The sequence below is a fragment of the Chinchilla lanigera genome, unplaced genomic scaffold (genome assembly GCF_000276665.1).
Source record: "Chinchilla lanigera isolate Chin_1 unplaced genomic scaffold, ChiLan1.0 scaffold00056, whole genome shotgun sequence".
Classification (NCBI taxonomy): Eukaryota; Metazoa; Chordata; class Mammalia; order Rodentia; family Chinchillidae; genus Chinchilla; species Chinchilla lanigera.
In genome coordinates this window covers 2,409,148-2,434,726 of record NW_004955457.1, presented here as the reverse complement: position 1 = coordinate 2,434,726, position 25,579 = coordinate 2,409,148, and the positions used below count along the sequence as shown (strand labels likewise).

Genomic DNA, 25,579 nt, shown 5'->3' with positions numbered 1-25,579 from the left:
TGATCGCTCCATCACAATACTAATTTAGACTCAGGACTCTTTCTTCTGCTAGGTTGCAGGCATTATTGCATAGTCTGATTTCTTGGGTTAGGAACTATTGCTGTCCCTCTTCTTGAGTGTGATGTTGGATTTAGCAGACAGATTCACTAATACTAAATTGTCCACTGTCAGATTATTCCTATACAGTCAAATCAGCTATAGCTATAATAGGCTAGTCCATTACATTTTAATCTATCAGGGCTAGTTGAGAAATAACATACCATGAGACCCTGTTTTGGGTGTTTCTGTAGCCTAGAGGAGAAACCTACAATTATAGCATAAGCATTCTAACAACCCAAGTCTTTACCCACATTTCATGTACACTAAATGTGATGACTCTATCTCCTGTACTAGTGAAGAGCAGCATCCAACAGTAATTTTATAGAATCAGTTATCTAAACCCTGGAGTGTTTGGGCTAAGGGTAACACCAGAGGGGGCAAGAAAAGAGAGAAAAGTAAAAATGGTTCTTTTTTTTAGGCGGGTAGTCCTCTGCTCTGTGGTGTGGAAAGGAAGAAATAGCATGAGGGCACAGAATCCTAATGACAATAAGGGTGTGTTATATGTTTAGAATGGCACAGCAAGGAAAACTGGTTACAAAACTGGTGACCAGAATATGGGGATGAGAAAGATTCTATGATACAAATATTACATAAAAAGCTAAAGGAATTAAAATGAAAAGGGGCAGAGGAAAGAAAAAAATTGAAAATTGAGACATAGGAGAAAAGTCAGGCAAAAGGATGGCTCGAAGTAGGGGGGAAAAAATGAGGGAGAATTCCTTTACCCTCTATAAACTATACAGGAAGAGAAAGAGCAGAGGAAGGGAAGCACACACACCCGCAGACATGCTGATAAAGAAAAAAGGGTAAAATGATAGAATGAACGTGGGAAAAATGTACAGAAGGAGGAAAACAGCAAAGAATAGGGTAAAAATACTTTAAAAGTAAAATAAAAACCAGAAAAATAATACAATAAAAAATAATAACAAAAAAAGTTGTGTTGTTTTGGGAGTGTGGCTCTTTTCAGCCTGCGATTGAGGAGCAGAGCTCAGGCTGAGATGTGTCCCTGTGAATGCTGGAAGTCGAAGGTGGCAGTCTGCCCCAGTACCATGCTGTGTGTAGAGATCTGCTTACAGTGAGAACACAGCACCAATGTGAGCTTCCTGCCCTGTGTAACTCAGGCTGAACCTGGCCGCTGACCACAGGACCAGGATCTGTGTTCACCAGCCTCTGTCTCTCAGTGGGCCTCCCCCGAGTCTGCTCTTCAGCTGCCAGCAGTCACCTGTGACTGTTCTCCCCCTATCCCCCCTGAGAACTTGCCGGTGTGACGCAGCCAAGAGGCTGCTGTGGGACCAGGTTCGAGACTCAGCCCTTCCCTACAATAGCGTCCCTGCCAGCTCTTGCTCCACGGTTGTGGCTGCAAATGCTGTACCGAGGTTGTTCACCAGCTGTTAACTCTGGAAGGCTGCTCTGGAAAAAGTGTCCCACATTTTCTTTGTTGGTTCCAACTGTGGAGGATTCTTTTGGTCCTAATGCAGTTCTCTGGTTCTCCCTGTGCAAAAGGTTTGTTAGATTCATTTGGCCTCCCAGCTGGCAGCTAGATAGCTACTGTCAGTGGCGTTGTGTGGTCTCTCTTCCACGCTGTGATCTGTTTCTTCTCCCCTGTTATTTCCCTCATGGTTCCTAGATAACCTCCATTCACTTAAGTTCCTCTCCAAGGTATTTTGTTCTAGACTGCAGACACTTCGTTTTAGAGAAGCTGAGCACTACTCTGCCATTCTGGCTACAATCTATTTCTTTTTTTCCCCCAAATCCAACATTGTACATTTTAACTCTTCCCTGGAAGGCAATGTCAAGATTTCTTCTTCTTTTTTAAAAAGCTAGTACATGTTTGCAGTACATAATGAACACATATTGGGGATTTGTACATGTACATACTACATCTCAATTCTTTTTTGTTTTATTCCCCTAAACTCTCTCCCTCTCCCCATTTACAGAAGTTTTGTTTATTTTTTATCAATTTTTTTCTTTAAATCTTTTTTCTCACTTTCCTCCTCCCCCTGTTTCTTATTCCTCTTCTCATTTGAACAAGTTTGTCCAACTTCCTAATATCTATTCTGTTTTGCTCATTTTTATACTTTGGGCTTCTCACACATAAAAGCAATGTGATATTTAAACTTGTGTTTTTTATTTATTTCACTTAAGGTTATGGTCTCAAGATGCATCCATTTACCTAAAAGTTTCTGAAGTTTATCTTTCTTTATGGCAGTGTAATAATCCATTGTATATAAATACCACATTTTCTTTATCTGTTCATCTGCTGTTGGGCATATGGGCTGTTTCCAAGATTTAGATTTTACACATTGTGTTGCTATAAACATGTATCACTGTGGCATGATGACTTTAACTCTTTTGGAGAAGAAGGAATAGTTGTAGAAGAGGAATAGTAGAAGAGGAATAGTTGGTTCAAATGGAAATACTAATTTTAGTTTATTTTTTTTTATTTTTTTTTTTTAGGAATCTTCATGTTGATTTCCCTAGTGTACCAGTCCATACTCCTTCCAGCAATGGAGAAGGGTTCCTCTTTCCCTACAGCCTTGCTAGCATTTGTTATTTGTTGATTTCTTGATGATAGCCATTCTTTATGGAGTGACATGGAATCTTAGTGTTGTTTCAGTTGTAGTTCTCAAATGGCCACAGATGTTGAGCATTTTTCATGAGCCTATTGGTCATTTGTACATCTCCATTTGAGAAGTGTCTCTTTATTTCAGATACCCATTTTTGGATTGGGTGTTTCAATTTGGGAGGATAATTTTTTTGACTTCTGTATATATTCTAGTGTTATGGCTTATATGTTGATATCCCCTCCTCTCCAAAGCATCATACACTCAGGTGGGCTTTTCAGAGGTGGCTGGATCTAGGGTGCATGAATACTAACTAAGGGTGTGAGATAATTGGATTGTTCTGAGTGTAATATTCTGGGTAATGTGCGTGTGAGTAGCACCCTTAGGCCTTTAGCATGAATGGAATAAAAGGGAGATATGGAAGGTGGGCTGTTGCTGCTTGCTTCCTTCTGCTTGCCACACCATGAATTGTTTTTCTTTTGGCATGCTCGTCTCCCATCTTGGAGCTGTCTGACTTTGGACCAAAGCCTCTACAATGTGTGAGCCAGAATAAACCTTTCCTCCCTTTAACTTGTGGACATTTGGTATTTTCTCATTACTGAGAAAGCAACGAAGACAGATTTTGGTGCCAGGTTGGAAAGATTTGGAGATGCTGCCTGAAGAAGCAGTTGTAGAATGTTGTAAGCTGAACTTGATGGGAGATACTGGCTATAGCTTAGAAGACCAGAATGCTAATTGAAATGCAGCTGGTAAAACTAGGCTCAAGAGGTTTCAGTTAGGAACAAGGCTTGCATTGGCTGTTGGACTGTAGACTGTGTGTTATGCTTTGGCAAATTTTGTCTACATTTTATTAATGTCCACATACATTGTGGGAGACTGTAACTAAGGGTAGTTAATCTTGGACTAATTAATCTTGGTGAAGAAATTTTGAGGCAGTCTAACACTGAGGTGGTAGCATGGCTACTGTTGGTGGCTTTTGTCCAGTTCTACCTTGATAATTAAGACAAAACAGCCTAGCAGGATGATTTAAAAAGTTTTGAATTTGATCAGAATGGAAGCTCAAATAAAGTTATGTCCTGCAAAGATAGAACAGAGCAGAATCTGGTTGCTGAAAGGAACAAGGCAAAAGAAAAGGTGGCCTGAAGGCATCACAAGTATCAGGAAAACTCTAGCCTTTGCAATCTCAAAACTGCAAAGGTGAAAGACTTTGATTTGAGAAGAGGGTCCCAGAGCACCATTGCCCAGAATGCTGCTAGCCTAAGGAATTTGTTCCTTGGGAGTCTGATTATAGCTGTCAGTATTCCAGGCACTTGATCCTACAACCAAGATAGGAGGAAGCCTGGCTACTGCTCCAGCTGGTGGCAGACCCTGGTGTCATCCACATAGTGGTGGCTTTAGTTGCTTACAGAATATAAGAGTTGTGGGGTGAGGAAGGCTTCTGCCCAGATTTCAGAAGAAGGCCTGGGAGGCCAGGCAGTGTGCCCCTGAGAGGGTAGTGTGTGATGCTGTGAGTGTGATGCTGAAGGTATATTGGAGACACAGAGGCTGGAGAAGCCATAAACATGAATTGTTTGAGGAAAGCTGTAAGGAGTGAGCAAAGCTGGCCCAAGAGAGAAGCCATGGGAATTGCAACCAACCACTGGCAGTACTGTAGGGTGGAACTACCCAAACTCTTTGGAGTTCATATCTGCACATGGAACCACAAAATTTAATCCTTGTCCCACTGGAGTTTGGACTTGCTTTGCTCCCATTCCTTTCTGTTCCCTTATTTGGATCTTTTGGAATGGAAGTGTTTATCCTGTGCCATTGTAATTTAGAACTGTTTAACTTTTCATCTTTATAGGATTTCTCAGTGTAGTATTGGTGTTAAATCTCAGAGCAGACTTTAGACTTGACTTTCCTGCAATACTGAAGCTGTTAGGACTTCGGCAACTCTCAGAAATGGCCCAAGTCCATGGTCTATAAAGGGATGCACATGAGTCTTTGGAGAGGTAGGTATCTAATGTGATGGCTTGCATCTAGAGGTCCGCCCAAAGCCTCACGTTCCCAGGGGTGGAATTTTTCAGAGATAGCTGGCTGGATCTAGGATGCATGAATATGGATTAAGGGTGTGTGATAATTGGATTAGTCCACTGATTGGTTAGCATTGTTCTGGGTGTGGATAATAGTAATGGAAAACCCTACCCTTGGTGTGGGTGGCACTAACCATTAGGCTTGTAGCCTCAATGGGCATCTAGATACTAGTGCTTTATCTGAGCAGTACCTGATGAATTATTTTTTTCCCCATCTATAGGTTGTTTCTATTTCTCTGAAGTGGTTTGTACTCATTGCCTTGTTATTCTCTGAGGTTTTGAATAGACATGTAAGAGATACATGGAGAATTTGCTACAGCACATTTTTCTTTTTTTTTTTTTGGTTTTTGGTTTTTCTCCGGTACTAGGAACCGAACTCACGACCTTGCGCTTGCCAGGCAAGCGCTTTTGCTGCTGAGCTAAATCCCCAGCCCCTTACAGCACATTTTTCATAGTGCTTCTTGGCCTACTGTTTCAGCTTCTTACCTCTTTGAGTGATTGCTTGAGTTTTGTATTTTTTTTAATAGATAGATACTTTTTATGCAATGAGCTTTGCCCCACTAATATTAGTCATTATTTGTTACTAAATATTTACTGAATATTATAGTTATAATCAAAATTATGTAAAATATTACTCACACAAATTATTACTTTAATGTTAAAAGAAGATATAATTTAAACAGGTAAAAAAAGAAATGTTTCCTGTTTGTATTTGATAAAATACCAAATTTTAGTTTTAAACTGAATGACCTGTGGGTTATGTCTCAACTCTGTGATTCACTATAGTTTAAAATCTAACAAATTAGAAAAGTGAAATATTTATTGGCTTTATTCTGTCTAACTTGGAAAATTTAAAGGAAAGCTGCTTTACCCTGAGTAGATACTCAGTTTTGTTTTGTTCTGTGACTGTTAAGTGTAGTGTGCTGGTATAGCACCTTCTGGTGAAGTATGCTCCTGTAGCCTAATTCTACTACTACATTCTCAGAAAATCAAGGATGAAATTTTATTATCCATTCTCAGAAGACATTTTTCATGCTATAAGCTTGCTTCAAATTATAATGTTTCATCACCCAAGTTTTCAATTTACTGTATCAGGCTAGTTTTCTAATAACAGTTAGTAATAAACATGAGATTATTTTGGTGGACTTTAATCAAATGTTTGCTTTTTTTAGGATTAGGGTATTTCTTAAGGCAAGATAATTGGAGATGCAAAGTACTTTAAAAGTAATATTTAGTATGCAGAATGACTCAGTTTATAGGTATTTAATATATTGTCCTTCACTATGCTGGTAGCATTTTGACGTATCAAGAAAAACCAGAGATTTTGTAGCTATAAAGTTAGTATTTATCTGGAACAGAGTTGCCATGAAAAGAGTACTGAATTTAAAATACTGACCTTCCAACAGTCTAGTGCTTATTAACTCGGTTTTCTTATTGTTAAACTGGGAGTAATTATACATAACATTATTAACTTCCAAGGAGTGATGTGATAATTAAATGAGACAATCTGTGTTAAAGAGCTGTGTAAATCACAAAGTGCTTTGAAATGTCAGCTATTATTATCAGTATCTCTAAAGAGTTGTCATTCCTAGAGTTAGAGAAAATATAATCACATCATTAATACTTTTGAAATTCGGCAATGATGAAGCATGTAGGAAGAAATGAAAGGGGGGAATCTTTCCTGCTAACATATCACTTGAACTACTATAATTAAATCCAGAAATTATCTTTTCTGTTTTAGGCATTGTCAGATTTGAACAACCAAGATTTTTCTTATACATCCTACAGATGTAGATTATCTTCCAAAATGTAAGGTTTGGGAAACAAGTATTGGAAAAATTTTCTTATAGATACTTTTAAGGGGAAAGTGATTTATTAACAAAGATTTACAGTTATACTGAAGGTAAAAGTATGTTACATACTGAATTTTGAGAAGAATGACATCTTCCTTGACAAAAGAGAACATTAATTTTCTATTGAAATGTGAGGCAGGTGTTACTTTAAATGCAGAGGTTCCTGGAGTAACCTGCCCCACATTTACACAGAACTGGTGAATGAAGACTACAGAATATTGCTTATAATTCTATTATCTTTTGCAGTGATGACAACATGTCATAAACTTTATTTGGCTGTTGACATACTAAAAGATTCATCTGCATCTGAGGCCCATAAGTAACTGCTTCAAGTTTTATAAATTAGGAACCTGTTTGCTTCATCTTGTTGCCTATTTCACCAGCATTTTGTGTTCTTCTCATACTGTAGATGATGCAAATAAACGCACTTGGACGATCTACTCCTACAAGCTCTAGTGTACCTGTAACGTCCCTGGTTTGGTTCCATCTCACTTTTTCCCAAGTGGCCTTTTGGATATTAAGAACCTTTTTGCTAATAAATTTAGCAGACTTTTTCCATCTTTAATTCTATGTTGTAATTCCTATCCTCATTCAGCCTCTGTGGCACTTTAAGTCCCGTATCATAGTCACTGGCTCCATGTGGCTATTAAAAAAAATGTACCATGAGTCAGAGGGTAGTAATCACTATAAAGATAAATAATATGGGTGAAGGAGACAGAGATCAATGAGGTACTGTTTTATTTAAGGCGTGGGAGAAATCCTGTCAGACATATGAGGGGAATGAGGGAGAAGGTCATGTACTAACCTGAGAAAATAAAGTACTGAGAAAAGTAAAAGGAAATGTAATAAGCCTATGGTGTTAGGGGATTAGCGAGGCCATAGTGGCTGCGACAATGTTAGTTGTGGAACCCTTTGAGAACTTTTCTTTTTCTTCCTTTCTTTCTTTTTTTTTAAACTTCTGAGTGGTATGTGAGGCTAAAGGATGGTTTTGAGCAGAGGTTTAATGTGAACTGTCTCTTGCATGGAAAATAGCCTGGGCTAGAAAGACACATTGGAAGCAGGGAGAGCAGTATATTCTGAATTAGCTTTTTAGGGGTTGATTTAGCTGGTTAACTACATGATAATAATGAAGTCAAACAAGTTCCTTATGAGACAGCTAGCTTTTTCCTCTGGACATTTGTTGTCATCAATATCTGCATTAGTGACCCCGTGTAGTCTTTGTCTCAGAAGAGATAATTGATCAGGTACTAAGGCTAGAGTAACACAAGTATATGGTGCTTTGCAATTTACTAGACATGTGTAATTATCACTGTTTCCTCATATATAAATGGGGTAATATTCTTTATCTTTCATTGAGTTTACTATGTCTTTCACATAGCAAGTGCTTAATAAAGGTTAAATCAGTATTCTGTATCCACACACTTTCTTTTATAAAAATACGGTTTGTAATTCTGTAAGAGTATTAATCTGTTTGTTTTCTTCAGAGATGTGTAATCCTGATGAATGCAAGAATTGTGTTTTTCTTATTTATCATAGTATAATGACCATAAACTTGATATATAATACACATTAAATGGGTAGAATAGCATCAACATCATTGTTATATGCATCAGCTTTATTATAAGCAGTGTCAGCAATAAACAACCAGTGGTGGTCTTTCTTACAGATGAGAAGTCAATATTTACTTATTTACACATGTTAAATTTAAAATTCTGAAAAATATATATCAATGGGGCAAAATAGAGAGCCTAGAAATAGTCCCATGCTTGTGTCATCAATTGATCTTCTACAAGTGTACCAAAAATATTTAGTAGAGTGCAGATACCCTGTTCAATAGATGATCTTGGAAAAACTGGATGTACACATGTAAAAGAATAAAAGTGGACTTTTTCATATATACAAAATCTTACAGTGGGTTAAAGACTTAAAAATAGAATTATACTTTTAAACTCTTAGAAGAAAATACAAGAAAAGCTTATGACACTGATGTTGGCAGTAATTTCATACATAATGCCAAAAGCATAGGAAAAAATAAAAAAGCAAGTACAACTATATTAAACTAAAAAGCTTCTAATAACAAAATAAACTGAGAAGACAGCCTACAGAATGGGATGAAATAATTTGCACATCATATAGCTGATAAGGTATTAATCTATAAAATACATAAGCAACCTCTGCAAGTCAATAGTGTAAAAGCTAATAGTCCAATTGGAAAATAGGCCAAGGACTTGCATAGACATTTCTCTAAAGAAGACAAAGAAATGGCCAACAGGTACGCGGAAAATACCATCAAATAAATACAAATCAAAACCAAATAGGGGCTGGGGATTTAGCTCAGCGGCAAAAGCGCCTGCCTGGCAAGCGCAAGATTGTGAGTTCGGTTCCTGGTACCGGAGAAAAACCAAAAAAAAAAAACCAAAAAAAACACCAAATAATAAACTATTTCCTACTTTTCTAGATGGTCCTTATAAAAAAAGGTAAATGTTGCCAAGAATGTGGATAAATTAGAATTAATTATGTGTGGGAATAGAAAATGGGCTAAGCCACTGTGGAAAACAATATGGTTATTCTTTGAAAAATAAAAATAGAACTATCTGTGTATATATGCCCCTGAAATCTCACTTTTAGGTGTTTATCCAAAAGAAATGAAATGAAGCTCTTACAAACTGACATTTGTACATTGACTATTCACAATAGTTTTTACCTGGAAACAATATCAACGTCCATTGGCAGATGAATGGGTAAAAAGTGTGGTTATTCATGCAATGGAATACTGTACAGGCTTTATTTATTTATTTATTCAGGAATCAGAAACTTAAGCTTTCCTTTATTTATTTTAAAGAGAAACAATAACAGAATAATAACAATGAAGACAAAAACAAAATAATACAAAAGCAATAAAAATGATACAGAATTTAAAAACAAGATGATAGGAATTAACAATGGCTGTTATGTTGCATACTGTTATCATCAATGAAGTTCAGATTACCAGATGTAAGAATGTAAGACTAATCAAACTATTAAAGACAATGAATAATAAAAAAAAATTAGAAATGAAACAATTTCATGAAACAAGATGGTGGTATTTAACAGTACTTGTTATATTGCATATTGCTGTCTTCAAATTAATTGTTTAGATTACCAGATGTAAGCATGCAAAATTGGTCAAGAGTAAAAAAAATTAAGCATAAATTATTCCTTTCAGTAAAGCAATAGATATCAGCAATATGCTTATCCCAGCTATCCTTCCATTGTTGGTGGAAGTGTAGACTGGTGCAACCACTGTGGAAATCAGTCTGGAGATTCCTCAGTAAACTAGGACTGGAGGTCGCACTCAACCCAGCTATTCCCCTCCTGGGTATTTTTCCAGAAGAACTGAAAACATCATACCAGAGCAATATATGTGCAACCATGTTTATAGCAGCACAATTTGTGATAGCTAAATCTTGGAAACAACCCAAATGTCCATCAACAGAGGAATGGATAAAAAAGATGTGGTGGGGCTGGGGATTTAGCTCAGTGGCAAAGCGCCTGCCTGGCAAGCGCAAGATTGTGAGTTCGGTTCCTGGTACCGGAGAAAAACCAAAAAAAAAAAAAGATGTGGTATTTTTATACAATGGAGTATTGCTTAGCTGTAAAGAAAGATAAACTAGAGGCTTTTATAGATAAATGGATGAAACTAGAGACCATACTCATAAGTAAAATAAATCAGACTCACCTGTATAAACATTGTATTGCTGTCCTTGTATAAGAAGCTGAAAGAGTAAATAAAATCTGAAAAGTAGAATAGATATTGTGAAAAGGAAAGAAACGGCCCAAATAGGAAAGAAAAAGTAAGAGGCTGGGGATTTAGCTCAGTGGCAAAAGCGCCTGCCTGGCAAGTGCAAGACCATGAGTTCGGTTCCCGCCACCCGAAAAAAAAAACAAAAAACAAAAAAAAAAAAAAAAAAAGCAGGAAAGAAAAAGTGGGATGAGGGAAAAGAGAGGACAAAAGAAAGAAGGAAGGGGGGAAAAATATATATATATATACATATACAAGATAGCTAAGATAATTGTGCTACTAACTTCTATAGGTTTATTTAAAGGAACAGTTAATGTGTAATTGTTTGATCAGCCTTACGTACCTATATCTGGTTATCTGAGTAACCATTTTGAAGATGACGATATGTAATATAACAACCATTGTTGATTTCCTATGCAGGCTTTAAAAAGAAGGAAATTCTGCAATATGTGACAAGATAGACGAACTTTGAGGACACTGAGCTGAATAAACCACTCACAGAAAGACAAATACAGCATGATTCCACTCACATGAATTGCCTAAAGTTGTCAAATTAACAGAATAACAAAATGGGATGGTGCTTTCCAGTGGCTGAGAGTAGGGGAATCAACTTTTGCCAGTCTTTTTATATCTGTCACCACCCATCCATTACCATGTAACAAGTACCATTTTAACATTTACCATTTTACAGTTCTGTTATCATTTACCTATGTCAAAATATACAAATCTAAACTTTCTAATTTTGACAGACAAATTAGCTTTTAAACTCTCACGTGTCTCTATCAAAGACATTTCTGTCTACGCAGAAATTTTCCTTGTGTCACTTCTCCATTTATTTCCTAGTCTAAGCAATCACTTTTCTATTTTGTTTTTCTACCTAACACGTTTCCCATGTTTGAGCAATTTAGATGCAGAATCACAGAATAATCTTTTGTGTGTTTGGCACCTTACACTAGGCATACAGTTTGTACCATGTTCCAATTATTTTTATATCAGAAATTTGTTCTTTTTAATTTCCAAGCAGTATTCTGACAAATTATATATACCAAAGTTTATCATTTTCCCATTGGATTGTTTCCAACTGTTTGTTTTTATGAATAAAACTTCTAGTACATTTTTGTATAAATATTTTGTGTGACTGTGTTTTCATTTCTTTTACATAGAAACTTATGGATAGAATGTTTGGGACAATTTGTGCATGTTGAACTTTGTAAGAAACTACCAGTTTATTTTCCAACATTCTTAGCTGCAATATGTGAGAATTCCAGTTGCTCCACCCTGTTACCAACATAGAGCGCTGTTAGTCTTTTTGAAAACTTTAGGTATTTTTGTGATTGTGTAGTGACATCCTGTTGTGGTTTTGATATACATTTCCCTGATAATAGGTGGTGTTGAACATAGATTTTTGTGTTTATTGACCATTTGTGTGTTCTGCTTTGGGTATGTTTGAGCATTTTTCCTAGTTTTGATTGGATTAATTGTGTTATTGAGTTTTAAGTGTTCTCCGTATATTCTAGATAGATCTCTTGTGTCAGAATACTTGCTGTGAGTACTTGCTGTGGCTTGGCTTTGCATTTTCCTCATACTGTCTTTTGATTAGTAGATGTTCAAAAAATATTTTTTGGTGATGCTAGGGATCAAGCCCAGGGCTTGCACAGGCCAATTAAGTGCTCCACCATTGACTGTCACCTTCAGCCCCTTTTAAACCTTTTATTTTGAGACTCTGTCTCACTAAGTTTTCTAGGCTGGCCTTGAATGTGACATCTTTCTACCTCCGCCTCCTATGCAGTTGGGGTTACAGTATTTCTAGCCTATTCTTCATTTTTCTGTGATGCAGCTTTTGGTATTTTATTTGCTATACTGTTGCCTACTCTCAGGTCCCAGAGTTATTCTTGTTTTCATCTAAAACCTTTAAAGGGTTAGAGTTTTATTTTTTCTGTGACTGATCAGTCCTTACATTTTGTGTATAGTATGAGGTATGAATGAGAAGTCAGTTTTCCTCTTTTTTTTTTTTTTTTTTTCCGGTACCGGGAATCGAACTAATGGCCTCGCGTTGCCAGGCAGGTGCTGTGCCACTGGGCTAAATCCCCAGCCAATTTTCCTCTTTATAGGAATATCCAATTGTTATTGTACTACTTCTTGAAAAACACTTTATTTAAACCACATTGAATTTCTCTGGGAACTTTGTTGAAAATCAGTTAACCCTGTAAATGTGGGTCTATTTGTGGACTTTATTCTGTTCCATTCATCTGTTTGCTTACCCTTTTACAAACATCATAATCTTGATTATCGTAATTTTAAATAAGTCTTAAAGTCAGATAGTGTTAAACTTCTAGCTATGTTCTTTTTCACGATATTTTGCCTATTCAAGGTTGTTTGTGTTGCTATATAAATTTTAGAATCACACTGCCACTTTCCATGGACATGGTGCCATATGCAGCTTAACTTGGGAAGATTATGTCTGTGTTTTTGTATTTATTGTGCGTATACATATGCATACAAGTGAGGGGGAGTAGAAGATTGATATCTTTACAAGATTTAGTCTCCTGTTTACATGGCATATCTTTTCATTCGTTACCTTTAATATTGTATATTTATGAAAGAATTTAAAATTTATATTTTTCACATGTAATTATAAAATATCTGTACTTTGTAGTTGCATTGTGAGATTCATATAGTAGAAATTGAGTCTTGTGCTTATTGTACTCCCAAGGCATAGCATGGTGTTTGGCACAGAGTAGGAGCTTAGGTGATTGTGTGCTATCACTTGGTTCTATAGTTAAGCTTTTAACAATTTTAGACTGGTTAAGTGATGGTTTTTGCTGCTTTCATAGGCTTCATTTTCTTCTCATGATGAGAATTTAAACAACTTCTATCAAGCAAAGTCTTACCCCATTAGGAGTGTTAACTTCCTTCCCCGGTTTTTAGATTTAAGAAAATACAGTGCAGACAGAAAGGGTCTATTGAGAACCCTTCATATATGGCAGTGTACTGACTGAGGTTATTAACTGGAAGATGGAAATGTACCATTCAAAAAATAATGAAACGTTTATTATATTACCTAATATCAGCAAATATAGACAATTAAAGAAAATAAAAATTAAATGGCAATTAATATTGAGGAAAAATAAGGTACTTTTCTCAGGGGCCCCGGTTTCACTTAAGATACTTACTTCTTTATAAGGTCAAAGAGTGCCAAGCTTTTGTGAAGACCCATTTAATTTAATGACTTTCAGAAACAAACACTGTGAAAATAAAGATAATAATGAAGCCTATAAAATTTCATGCTTTAGTGTTTAGGTAATTGCTTGTTAAATTAAGAAGGTATGTTTTTTTCTGGCCATGTGCATCCTCCTTTTTTGGTTAAGAATATAGTGAAAATTTTCTCCTAATCTGGTTGGGTTCCATTTAGCCATTCAGCAGTCATTCCAATATTAAATTTAATGGGCTAAAGTAATTTACTTATGACTGATTGGAGATAATGAAATATTTGGAACATATATAATTATTATCAAAAATTACTTTGGCTCATATTTGCACATGTAGAAAATATATAGCAATGCTGGCCTGCTTTGATGGTTGCAAGTTAACAAGAAAATGTTTATGTTTTATTTTACCAAATAAGAATAACAAAATAACTTAGCAAATTCACTATTAAATGGTCATTCCAACATAATTACCTAAATTTTTTCAGTTAGGAAAATTATTTCACCAGGACTATTCACTTAAAAATAATTTTTGAGGGCATAATACTAAATCACATCCATACAATGTTAAAAACAGAGTTTCATAACATAAGAACATGTGTGTCTTAATATTACATACTTGAATTGTAGGCTTCAGTGTACTGGATTGCTGAAATGGGGAAGTTAGTCATTACACTATCTTATTAAGACAGAGTATGTGTAAATTGTATTCTTTGTGATATACAAATTTAAAAGAAATACTTCATAATGTAATGAGGAAATACTCTAAAATATTAATTGCTTATCTGAGTATGTTAAATCATTCTTTAATACAACTTTTATTATCCTTTTATTAAGCAGATGGGCAGCAGGAAGGTCATAATAGGAGAAGCATCACCATGAAATGAATTTAAATTGTTTTACTGAGTAGACTTCATTTGTGCAAACAGAAAGCCAGTCCATGAAAAGCAATTTAATGGTCAGAAAAACTTTAAGGTCTAATACTTCAATCAATTCCTATGCTTTCTTTCCTGGGATGAGCACAAATAGATTTCTAAATGTGTATTAAAAAAGTGAGCTGATACAGTGGTTCTGTACATTTGTGGTTCTAGTTAAGAAACTTTGAAGCATTATGTTGTCATGTATTTTTTAACCTATTGTGGGTTTACATTTATGAGAAGATAAATAAAGTACATGCATGTTTATATAACCCATCAAGACATTGAAATAAGATACTTCTGGTAGACTTAAAGGAGGTGTTCATAAAATTTTAATATTAAAAACAATTCACAATATTACCAATAGTAATTCACTGTAATATTTTTGGCCCATTAGGGGAAATTTAACTACCTATTGTCATACCTCCTATTCTAGGAAAGCAAAGTGGTAGAAGAATTGAATATATCTCTTATAGAATACTAATTAGTAACAGTAATGTGAAGTTAATGGTGATGATGATGAACAGTATCATGTAAGAGATTTTGTTGAAATATTTAAATGAATAAACTTTAAGTTCCATTTTATAGCCATTTTGCAGGTGCTAAATCTGGTATATGTTACATAGCTTCCCAAAGTCACATTGCTATAATTTCCTAGATTGAACATGATTTTTTTTATCATACTGGAAATACTCTACTGAAGCAGCTTGACTTATTAGCTGATTATTTCTAGAGACATAGTACTAGGTTTTTATATATTTTTCTTAACATATATAGTATTATTTTTGAGATAAACTCTAATTTAACTTTGTACTTTAGAGCTAAATTATTTTGATAAGACTATCAGAATATTCTGTAGAAGACTTTTAAAATATGAATTTAAAAGCAATGTTATCTCATGCATTGTTCTTTCTGTAAAGTTTTTTCATTGTTCTTTTTAATAACAATTTAATCTCAGTGTTTCTAATAGAAAATAGTTTTTTAATTAAGTGAATTTAGGCAATGTTCTTTGTTTTCATGACAAAATACCAACTCAAGCATTTACTTTTCCACTTATTCTTCTTAAAATTTCCTCACTTTGCTTACTACTTGGGAGATTCATGGAGGTAGCAGAGATTTTCTTTTTTAGTCATTCTTCACTGTGAGAAAGGCCTTCTGTGTGCTCTGTCTTGAGGGTCAGAATTTTTTAGTATATTTTAGCATTTTTTTCTCTTTAATATTTTGGCCATAGTCTACTCTGTATCTGTAGTTGATCTTGCTGGGAATTTCATGTCTACCCCAGGAGTCAGAGACCTCTTCTTAGTGTGATAAAATTTTAGGCCAAGGTGGTTACCTGTCCATCCATCAGCGGTTGAAGTTTTTCTTTTGTCCTTTCTAACATGAAAAATGCCTTTGCCTCTGCTTTGTGTTTTGCCCTTTCCTTGGGGTCTAGGAAGTAAGTGGCACTTGGGATCCATCCCTACTACTACCACTGGAAATCTCCAGTAGGCCATCACTTGCTGATCTCTTGGCCTGCCCCCATCTTTCTCCTGAACATTTGGGATAGCCTTGTAAATGAATTTAAACTCTCCAGCTCTTTCAATCTACTGTGCTAATTCTCACTTGATGTTAGTACTTAAAATTTTAGCTGCTATCTGATGATTTTTCTCCTCTATTTGGCCATAGTTTGTATTCTTATGTTTACTCAAACTAGCATGACTGTATTTTGATTTGATGTTTATTTGCCTTGTCATTCAGGTCTTTGACAGTTTCAAGGAAAATTAATTTTTAATTTACCTGGCTTTTTAAGTTGTTGTGAGAGTGAGACAGTGTTCTTTGCTGATTTCTACATCCTAATTAGAAGCAGAAATACTTAAATTTTAAGCCTAATAATTAAATTAGCTTTTTAATTATTAGTAGTGATAAAAGGTTAGAACAAGCAGTTTGCATCAGCAAAACTGTATATTTAAAGGAAAATTACCATTAATTTTTTTATAATAAAGATTTTTTTTGGCCAGAAGCAGTATAATATCAAACAAACAAAAAAGTAAAACCTTTGGATATTTACCTGACCTCATTTTCAATATTATTTTGGAAATGAATGTCTAGTATTAAGTAGAGGAATAGCAGTAGCTCACTGTGTCCTGCATTAGACTATCACTGTATAGGTTTTTAAAAGTATGAAGAAAAGAGTGCCAATATCAAATAACAGTGTCTTAGTTATTTTTCTCTTGTCGCTGAGACAAAGTACCCTACACCCACAAGTTAAGGAAGGAAGGGTGTATTTAGTTCACAGTTTGTAGAGGTTTCAGTCCATAATTAGCTGGCTCCAGGCAGAGTGCCATGGCAGAGGAGCGACCATTCATGGTGGCAGAAGATAATAACAGCAACAAGAGCAAGGGGTGAGCAAGCTTCTTTTCCATCTCTTATACTGTGTGCAGGCTACCCATTCTAGGGTGGTTATTGTCTCTTCTAGCCCGGCTTTTGAAATTCTTGGAGCGGGGTGGGGGGTGGTGGATAAAGAAATGAAGACAAGAGTCAGAATGCAGAAAGCTGAGGTCAGGTGGAGCCCTCACTCCTCATGGGAGAAAAGGAATTGTCCAGTGACTGCAGTGCATTCATTTACACAATCAGCAAGAGGTTGATAACAGGGGAAAGCCTTCTCCTAATGGGAGAAAGGACCTTTCTAACAATTTGTTTGTCTGGCTTACTTGGGTGCTCTGTGTTCTCAGCCTGGCCTTGTGTTAGCCCCACAATTGTGATCGATCTCCAGGTCAGCTGCTCCCAAAAGGTACAGCACTCATACCCTATTTTACATTTCTCTCTTTGCTGAGAGAAAATACCTGACTCCCAAAATTAAGGAAGGAAAGGTTTATTTAGCTCACAGTTTGTGGGGCTGGCTCTAAGGCAGGTTGGCAAATGGCAGAGGGCAACAGTTCATGGTGGCATAAAACAGCAAAAGCAATAAGAGCAAAAGGGGAAGTGTGGCAGGGAGAGCAAGCCTCTTTTTCTCCCTTATATTGTATGCAAGCTACCTGCCCCAGTGTGGATGTAGCCCTCACCCCTATAATTCCAGCATTTGACCATGAATCAATCAAAAACTCTAGAAGCCTGTTCCATGACTGCATGAAACTCTGGGGGGACATCAAGACACAAATTATAACATTTTCCCAATCCTAGCACTAGGCAATGAAACAGTCACAAACTCTAGATTCAGCTGTCTCTGAAGACCTTGCCCTCCCCCCATGACCACTTGAGGCTCTGGGGGTGGGAATATCCAGACACAACCATAGCAAAAAACAGTGAATAACCCACTCTAATTCACTTCAAAGATTCTTGAACCAATAGTTGAGAGACTGCTAACTGGGATTTAAGTCAGTAACAGCATGAATAAATGGCTTTTGACTTAACTGATCATTGTTTTTCCATAAATATTACTTTGAAAGACTTACTAAATTACAAACAGCTTGAAAATAGGAAGATAACAATGGTAGACTTTTGAAGAAGTTGTTCTTGTCTTTTCCCCCTTCCCTTCCTCTCTCTCTTCCTTCTTCCTTTCTTTCTCTGTTGTGCTGGGGATGTTGCACTCAGAGGCTTCACACTGAGTTACATCCCTACCACCCTCCAACATTCACAAAGGTATGCACCTTTTTTATGTTGAGACAGGGTCCTGCTAAGTCACTAAATTTCCCAGGCTGAGGTCAAATTTGTGATTCTCTTGCTTCAGCCTCCCAGAGTGCTGGGATTATAGGATTGTACCACCCTGCCCCATGTAATATTTTCTTTTAGTAAATTGTGTGCACAGGAGAGAAGCTAAATCTATAACATGGAAATCTTTGATAATGTTTACATCAAGATCATTACAGGCCATGCATGAATGTGCAGCAGGCCTTGTACTAGTTATTACAAAAAATTTCCCCCCAAAAGTTAGCATTTGATTTTTTTTTTTTTGTAGTAGTAAAATGGCAAGTAAAAAGTTATGTGAATTCTTCACTGTTTGAGCAACTTAAAGAAAATTAGAAAGTGTGAAAGGTTTACTGTAGGCCCTAGCTTACCTGGGATAACTGTCACTTTTCAAATTCAGGCTTTGTTAGAAGCTGGAAAAACTTTATCATTGCTGTACTCCACAGGTGTTTTTCTTTTCTTTTTTAAAGAAATCCTTAAATCAGCAATTTCTTGTGCCTACAAGATTGCTGACATGAAAACAAAGTTGGTTAGAAGCAGTGTAGGCCAAGAAGATTGTGTTAGTGGGCATTGTTATTTATATATGATGAAAACTAAGAATTTGTCAGTAAAATAAAGAACAGTAGAGGTCATCCAACAAAAGGGAGGGGAGAAAGATAGAAACTTGGAAGAGAGGATCCGAGTTTTTCCTCCTGTCCTACTATAATTTGATTTAGAGGAAGAAGTTACAGTGATCGACACATGCCCATCAGGGGTCTGCAAGCCAAGCCTATTCCACGAACTTCTTTGGCCACATCCCAGACACTGTTCCTCACTGATTTCTTTGACCTGGTTCAAAGGGGAAATCTACTCCTGTGCATTTATTTTCCATGAATCTGAACTCTGATACATTATGACACAGAGAAGCAGATTCTTCCCATTCTAATCCTAATGTGAGATGACAGTGCTCTTATTCAGTTCATTTTTCAGAATGTGAGAGGCTTAACACAACTGTTAGAGAATTATTTTTCATTATAAATTATTTTTTACAGTATTATATTGAAACAGTATGTGGGTTGAGTAAAACATTTGCATTAATTTTTCACTTAGGACTTCGACTTAGAATGTTTTGCTTGCTGTTTACCAGGGCTTTGCCGAAGATAGGTCCACTGGAGGTTCTTCTGTATCCTACTGATGTTGAAAACCTTTCTTATTAAGCCACCAATTATTTCTAGTAATCTGATCAATTGGTGGTATATTTTTCTTATACAAATTTTACAGTATGTGATTTTGGTTTTCTAGAATTTATGTGCTTTCTTTTCCCAATTATCAGAACTATATATATATTCTTTTTTGATGTTCTAACCAAGGAAGTTCAAAGTTAAGTTCTGCAAAATTTTTTCATTTATTTGTAATTATTTTGGAATACAAATTTCAAATTTTTAAGCAAGATAGATTCACCTAGAAAGTAAATGGATTTTGTCTTGGATTTATTGTGGCAGCATATCTTTAGTTTAGTTAAATGAAATGTGAATGGATCATATTTTTGAAATTACTTGTTTTATCCCCTACATACTTACACATTGTGACCTCATACAAATTATTTTCGATGTGATTCTTCCTGAGATTTACAGTGGACGTTTATCTTTCCAATCTTTTGAATTACTCAATACTGAATTTGAACTTGACTAAATTTTTTTTAGAAAGTGTGGCAATAATTCTTAAAGATATTATTATTGTTAATTTTTTCAGCAAGGCTAGAGAAGATCTGCTGAAAACTCAGAAAGAACGTGATTTTCATCGAATGCATCATAAGCGAGTCATCCAGGAGAAAAACAAATTGATTAATGACCTGAAAGAGTAAGCTGCTCATATTTGTTGGTATATTTATGTAGGAGTTATTTAATTAGGGTTAAGTAATTTATGACAAACTTTTAGAGAAAGTTAAATATTTAAATTTTATTGAACATTTGGTACATGGCACATACTATATTATGTGGTTGGAACACAAGGATGCATAAGTTTAGACCTTAGTGTCAAGGATGCCTACACTATTGGAATGTGTGATGGAGGAGGACTTAAACTCAAATATAACAAAATATATTGCTTTTTTTTGCTGTGTTACCAAGAAGGTAATCAACTTTACCAGACTGGAGTGTGAGAGGGCTCAAGGACCTATTTTCAGAAAAATTAAATTCTGAAGTATAAGAAAAGATAGAGTGAGAGAGTGAGGTGGCCAGGATGCTTCTGGCAGAAGGACCATCCTATGGAAAGTCACCAAGTCACAAACGAGTATAGCATGTTCATTAAATTATAAGCACACACAGCCAAGTTGCACTGTGTCTTTCAAAGGGAAGTATATCCTAACAGAACTTGAATTTTCAATAAATTTTGAGAAATTATTTGGAAGACATTATTATTCAGACTTGCTTATACTCCCTCGTCACCTTCCTTCCCTGCAAGAAACAAGAAATGAATTTTATAGTCCTGTACTAAAATGCACATTTGCTTGCTTTAGGGCAGTGCTGTCTAATAGAAATTGCTGTGATGACATAAATTTTCTTTCTGCTTCATCCAATACAGTAGCCACCAGGTATTATATTTTAAAATGTACCCGATTTATGAAATATCCAAGTACGTTTGGAAGAAGTATTTTTATAATTAATTTCATATAAAATTCATTTTTTCATATTTTATTATCTTAGGAGCTCTCGTGAAAAAAATCAGATTACCTGGTGGTACAGCCATACTTGGTATATATTCAGATACCCATTATTTATTCATTTAATCATTAGGAATAATGTCTACTTTTGATCCTCCAGATGAATCACTAATGTGCATTTTTTAAGGAACTACAAAAACATTCAGTGATACCATCCGACTCATACACAAAAAACTAATTATCGAGTTAGTGATAGTTACACTTTTTCTAGTAACTATACCATTGCATGATAAATTAGTTTCACAGGATATTGTTTTTGATGACTGGTTGAGTTAGGGTTTGAGTTCTCTGTGTTATATTTTACCTAAATATTGCAATTGTTTTTCCATAATTCCTTTTTTTGGTAATCCTTTAAAAGTTGACCTTATTTTTTCTGTGAAATTGTCTGCTACTTTGATGATTACCTTTTATAGCATTTCTCCTTTAACATAAGTATTTCATTATGAATGTGCTTATTTTCTAAATGCAGGAATAACAAACAGATCATGAACTGCTTAGAGAACATGTAAAACAGACATATATTTGCAAACTGATTAAACAGTTTATCTAAATGTTATTTCCTTGTTGTATTCCAGCAGTATTCGGTGTTGCTAATTTTTTGTGCAAAGGCTAATTGACCCAAATCTTATGAATAAATTAGATGCCAAAGTTAGTAAAAAAAGGAAAATTTTGTTACCAATATTTTCCTTCAAAATTCTTCAACTGTCTGTATATTAAGCATGCATGGTTTTGTGTCTAAAATTCTGTACCTGGACATGTTTATTAGGGTATAAAATTTAAGGATGTGTGCAGTATATAACAAAATACATACATGCTAAGCACATTAAGATGAATAGAGGATAGAATTGTACATACTACTAAAATTTTTCATATTTATCACTGGATCTTATTTTTCTGAATATAGTTGAATTTTAATACACATTAAATATAAATACTTTATTACTACTTTAAGTTTTATTGCTGTCATTGATTACATGATTAAAATGATTTCTAAAACAATGACTTTTATGAATATTTTATGAAAATGTTTACTGTACAAAATGAAGACTACCATTTTAGTATTTTAATGGGAAAAATAAAACTATTTTGGAAACTATTAGAGGATTCTGTTTGGGTCATGTCAGAATTACTGGTATAAAACTAGTCCTCCACCTGTCCTAGACAAGCTCTACAACTGCAAGGAATTACTGGACACAGTAAAATTGGCAAACCAGGGCTTGGGATGCTTAAGAGAAAAGAAACATACAAGATGAACAGCAAGAAAATCCCAAATTTCTTCATGAAGGCATTTTTCTGACTATAATGTGGAAAGATGTAACCCAAACAGAGAACAGTGGTCTTGCCAAACTGAGGAGCAGAGTTCCAAGTTGAATACTGCAGGATAGTATACACAAAAAGAAAAATGTGCATGGAAAAGAACTGAAGAAGTATCTGTACTGGCTCACTTTAGTCGTTTCCCAAGTAACTAACTTGTGGAAATCGCTTGGAACAGAGCCAGTTAGGGATTCTAGAGATTATACAATGCTGAGCTATACAGGAGAAGAGGTTGGAGTTCTGACCCTTTGTAATGGGAACCTCACTGAGTATGGTGAGAACTGTAGTAACTCATGTGCTGAGAGCAAGGCTAATCCCATCCAAGAACAAGAGCTACTTTAGACTTGCCCCCACCGAATCTTCAGTGTCAACTCTGAAAGGATCAAGCTGATCCATAAATACATTAATATGTGCCAGAAAGAATCTTTAAAGGAAGGTATCAAAAATACCGGTAAGAGTGTATATGTTCAGTATACAATAAATAGATAAGTAAATATATGTACACATCTACCTGTGTTTGCAAAGATAGATAGGATCAGGAAAATGTGTCCCATAAACAGGAAAAAATATATAGTCTGGCACAAAAATGTATGCACATTTCAGCAGTTTGCCATAAATGTCTAGAAGCTAATGGCCACCACTTTGAGCACCTCTTGTGATTGTAGAGGCCAGAGGTAACTTGTATAAATCTAGAGATGTTTCAATAATTTGATATAAAAAATACCTATACAAGCTTTTCTTTTGTTGATGTACACATTTTTGGTGGACTCTGTAGTAACAGACTCAGCAGTGACAGAAATAATAGAGTTACAAGACAATGACTTTAAAACAGCTACTATGAAATGCTTACAGATTTACAGAAATGATGAATATAATGAGTGAACAGATGGGAAATTTCAAAAGCGAAATGAAACTATAAATGAAGAACCAAATGGAAATTCTAGAACTGGAGAGCATAAAATGACCTATGAAAAATTCATTAATTGGTTGGTATTGGCACATTGGACATTGCCAGTGAAAAGATCAGTGAACAGGCAGACAGGAAAACGGGAAATACTCAAACTGAAGCATAATGAGAAAAAAGATGAAGAGAACTTAATGACATCTCCAGGGAAAAGAGGCTGGAAACAGCACGAAAGTGTGGAGAATATCAAGTGGTCTATCGCATATATATTTGGAGTTCCGGAAGAGGCTGAGATAGCCTTCCCCATTCTGTTTGGTTGCATGAACTGCTTGGTATTTCAGTTCAAATTATTCACTTCGGAGCTTTGAAATTCACCACTATTTGGGTGCTTGGGTTATATGCGCTAACTTTGAGCCATCCTTTGGCCAGAACCCCATTTTTCCCAGCCCTGTAGACTCCCATTCTAATATAGAGGTCATAATGTTGCCTTGGTTTTCTAGGTATCATTGATAATTCCTTAAAATATCTTTTCCCATTTGTAGTTACTCATGTAAATGACCATAGATAATTTTGCAGAAGAGCTGAGGCTGTTGTAACAGCTTATAATTGCCATGATGTTGTAGCATCCTTCCTGTACTGTCCACCATGGGGACAGCCTCAGGCGTTTATTTCCACTCTGGTGAGTGCTGGCTATACCTTGTTCTGGTTTTTGTCTTTCATTTTGTCAAGATAATAAAGAAAGTTTATCATATCAGGACAATTACAGTTCAGTGCTACTGGGGTACTCTGGAAGACAGGGTAGGACACAAGTCAGAGTTATCACAACAGCCACTGAAAATAGCTAACTACTTTTAAAATATATAAATATAGATGTAGATATATAGATACACAAAGATAATATATAATAAAAGATATATAGATAAAATAATATATAAAAGATAGTATATAATACAAATAATATATGACATATAATAACAATATATAATACATATCTTTTATCTATCTACTATCTCTATATATTACCTTATAAAAACCCCCTTTTTAAAATCTTCAAGTCAGATCCAGTGAAACAGGTTTTAATAACCAGAGACCTGATTTAGGTTCTGAGCATGTTTGCTTTTAGTTGTTGTTGTTTTGGTTTGCTTTTATTTTTTGAGACAGGTTCTCACTATGTAGTTCAGGCTAGCCTTGAACTCAGTATGTAGTCCAGACCAAACTTGAGTTTGTGACTGTCCTCTTCCCTCAGCGTCCCAAGTGCTGGTATTACAGGCATGGGTCACCAGTTCTTAAGCACTGCTCTGAGTAATTTATCTCAGACACTAGAGTTCTGGCTAGAGTGTTAAATTAGTTGTGAACAGAAAGTGCTTCAAGGTCAAAGAGTTATTGTTTATCTAGTTTTACATTCTAAGATTTTCAAAATACTTGAATCAAAAGCTCATAAAATTCTAAGGAATACCAGACATTTCTACATTTATAATTGGAGTTTTACCCTGTTCTTTTAGTAATTATTAGGAAACATAAACAGAAATTTTCTGTTTATAGAACAACACTATAAATCAATTAACATAATTAACATTTCTTGAATTCTGTTTTGGACTTTGAAATATATATGGAATATTTTCTCATAATATATCTTATACTGAGCCATCAAAGAAGTCTCTGTAAATCTCAAGGATTGATGTCATACAAATATTTTCTGACTGCAAACAATTACATTTGTGACTAGTAGCAAAAGGATCTATGGAAGTTTGTCCAGTATTTGGAAATTAAACAATACACTTCAAATAGTCTGTGAATTAAAGAAGGAAATTAGAAGATATTTTAAACTGAATCATTGAAGGTGCGACATATCAGAATCTGTGGGATGCAGCCAAAGCACCTTAAAGTGAACTGATAGTTCCAAATGCTTATGTTAGAAAAAACCCAAAGTTTTTAAATCTGTGATACCATCTTTCATCTTTTCAACTCTTAAAAAAGAACAAATTATATACAAAGTAATAAAAAGAAATGAAATAAAAATAAGAGCTGAAATCAGTAAAGTAGCTAATAGGTAAACCTAAGAAACAGAACAGAAATATTGCTTATCTGGATATATGATATAATTGATAAAGTGCATAATAAAATTGATAACTTCTGGTTATACTAATCATCAACTAATGTTGTGAAGGAGTAGCCAGGACTGTTGTGTATTCCTCTTGGAAATATAAATTATAACCTGGTGATTTAACTCCTAGGTATCTAAAACAAATGAAGATATATGACCAAAAATGCCCTAAATAAATTGTATAAAAATGTTCAAATCCAAACTGAGATTTTCACAGCTGGATATTAGATAAACACACTGTTGAATGTACATACAAGGAAATACTACTCATGATGAAAAGAAGTGTAGGTAATGATATATAAGACAATAAGGAACACTAAAAAAAAAAGTCTGAGTGATGGAAACCATTTTCCGAAGAGAACATGTTCTATGATACAAACTAAATGAACTTCCAAAATCTTCTA

The 25,579-nt window shown here is 35.1% G+C and overlaps 1 protein-coding gene across 8 annotated transcripts in view; it reads left to right on the top strand.

Annotated features, from left to right (window-relative positions):
- Positions 1-25,579, top strand: part of Spag16 (sperm associated antigen 16) — a 948,741-nt gene that overhangs the window by 57,960 nt on the left and 865,202 nt on the right. For 7 of the 8 annotated variants that reach the window (XM_005396922.2, XM_013520779.1, XM_005396924.2 and 4 more), the window contains one exon: positions 19,884-19,991. In XM_005396922.2, the coding sequence (XP_005396979.1) occupies positions 19,884-19,991 (108 nt within the window). Of the gene's footprint in view, positions 1-10,786; positions 11,047-19,883; positions 19,992-25,579 lie in introns of those variants that run through there. The other variant, XM_013520781.1, reaches the window with a different exon arrangement.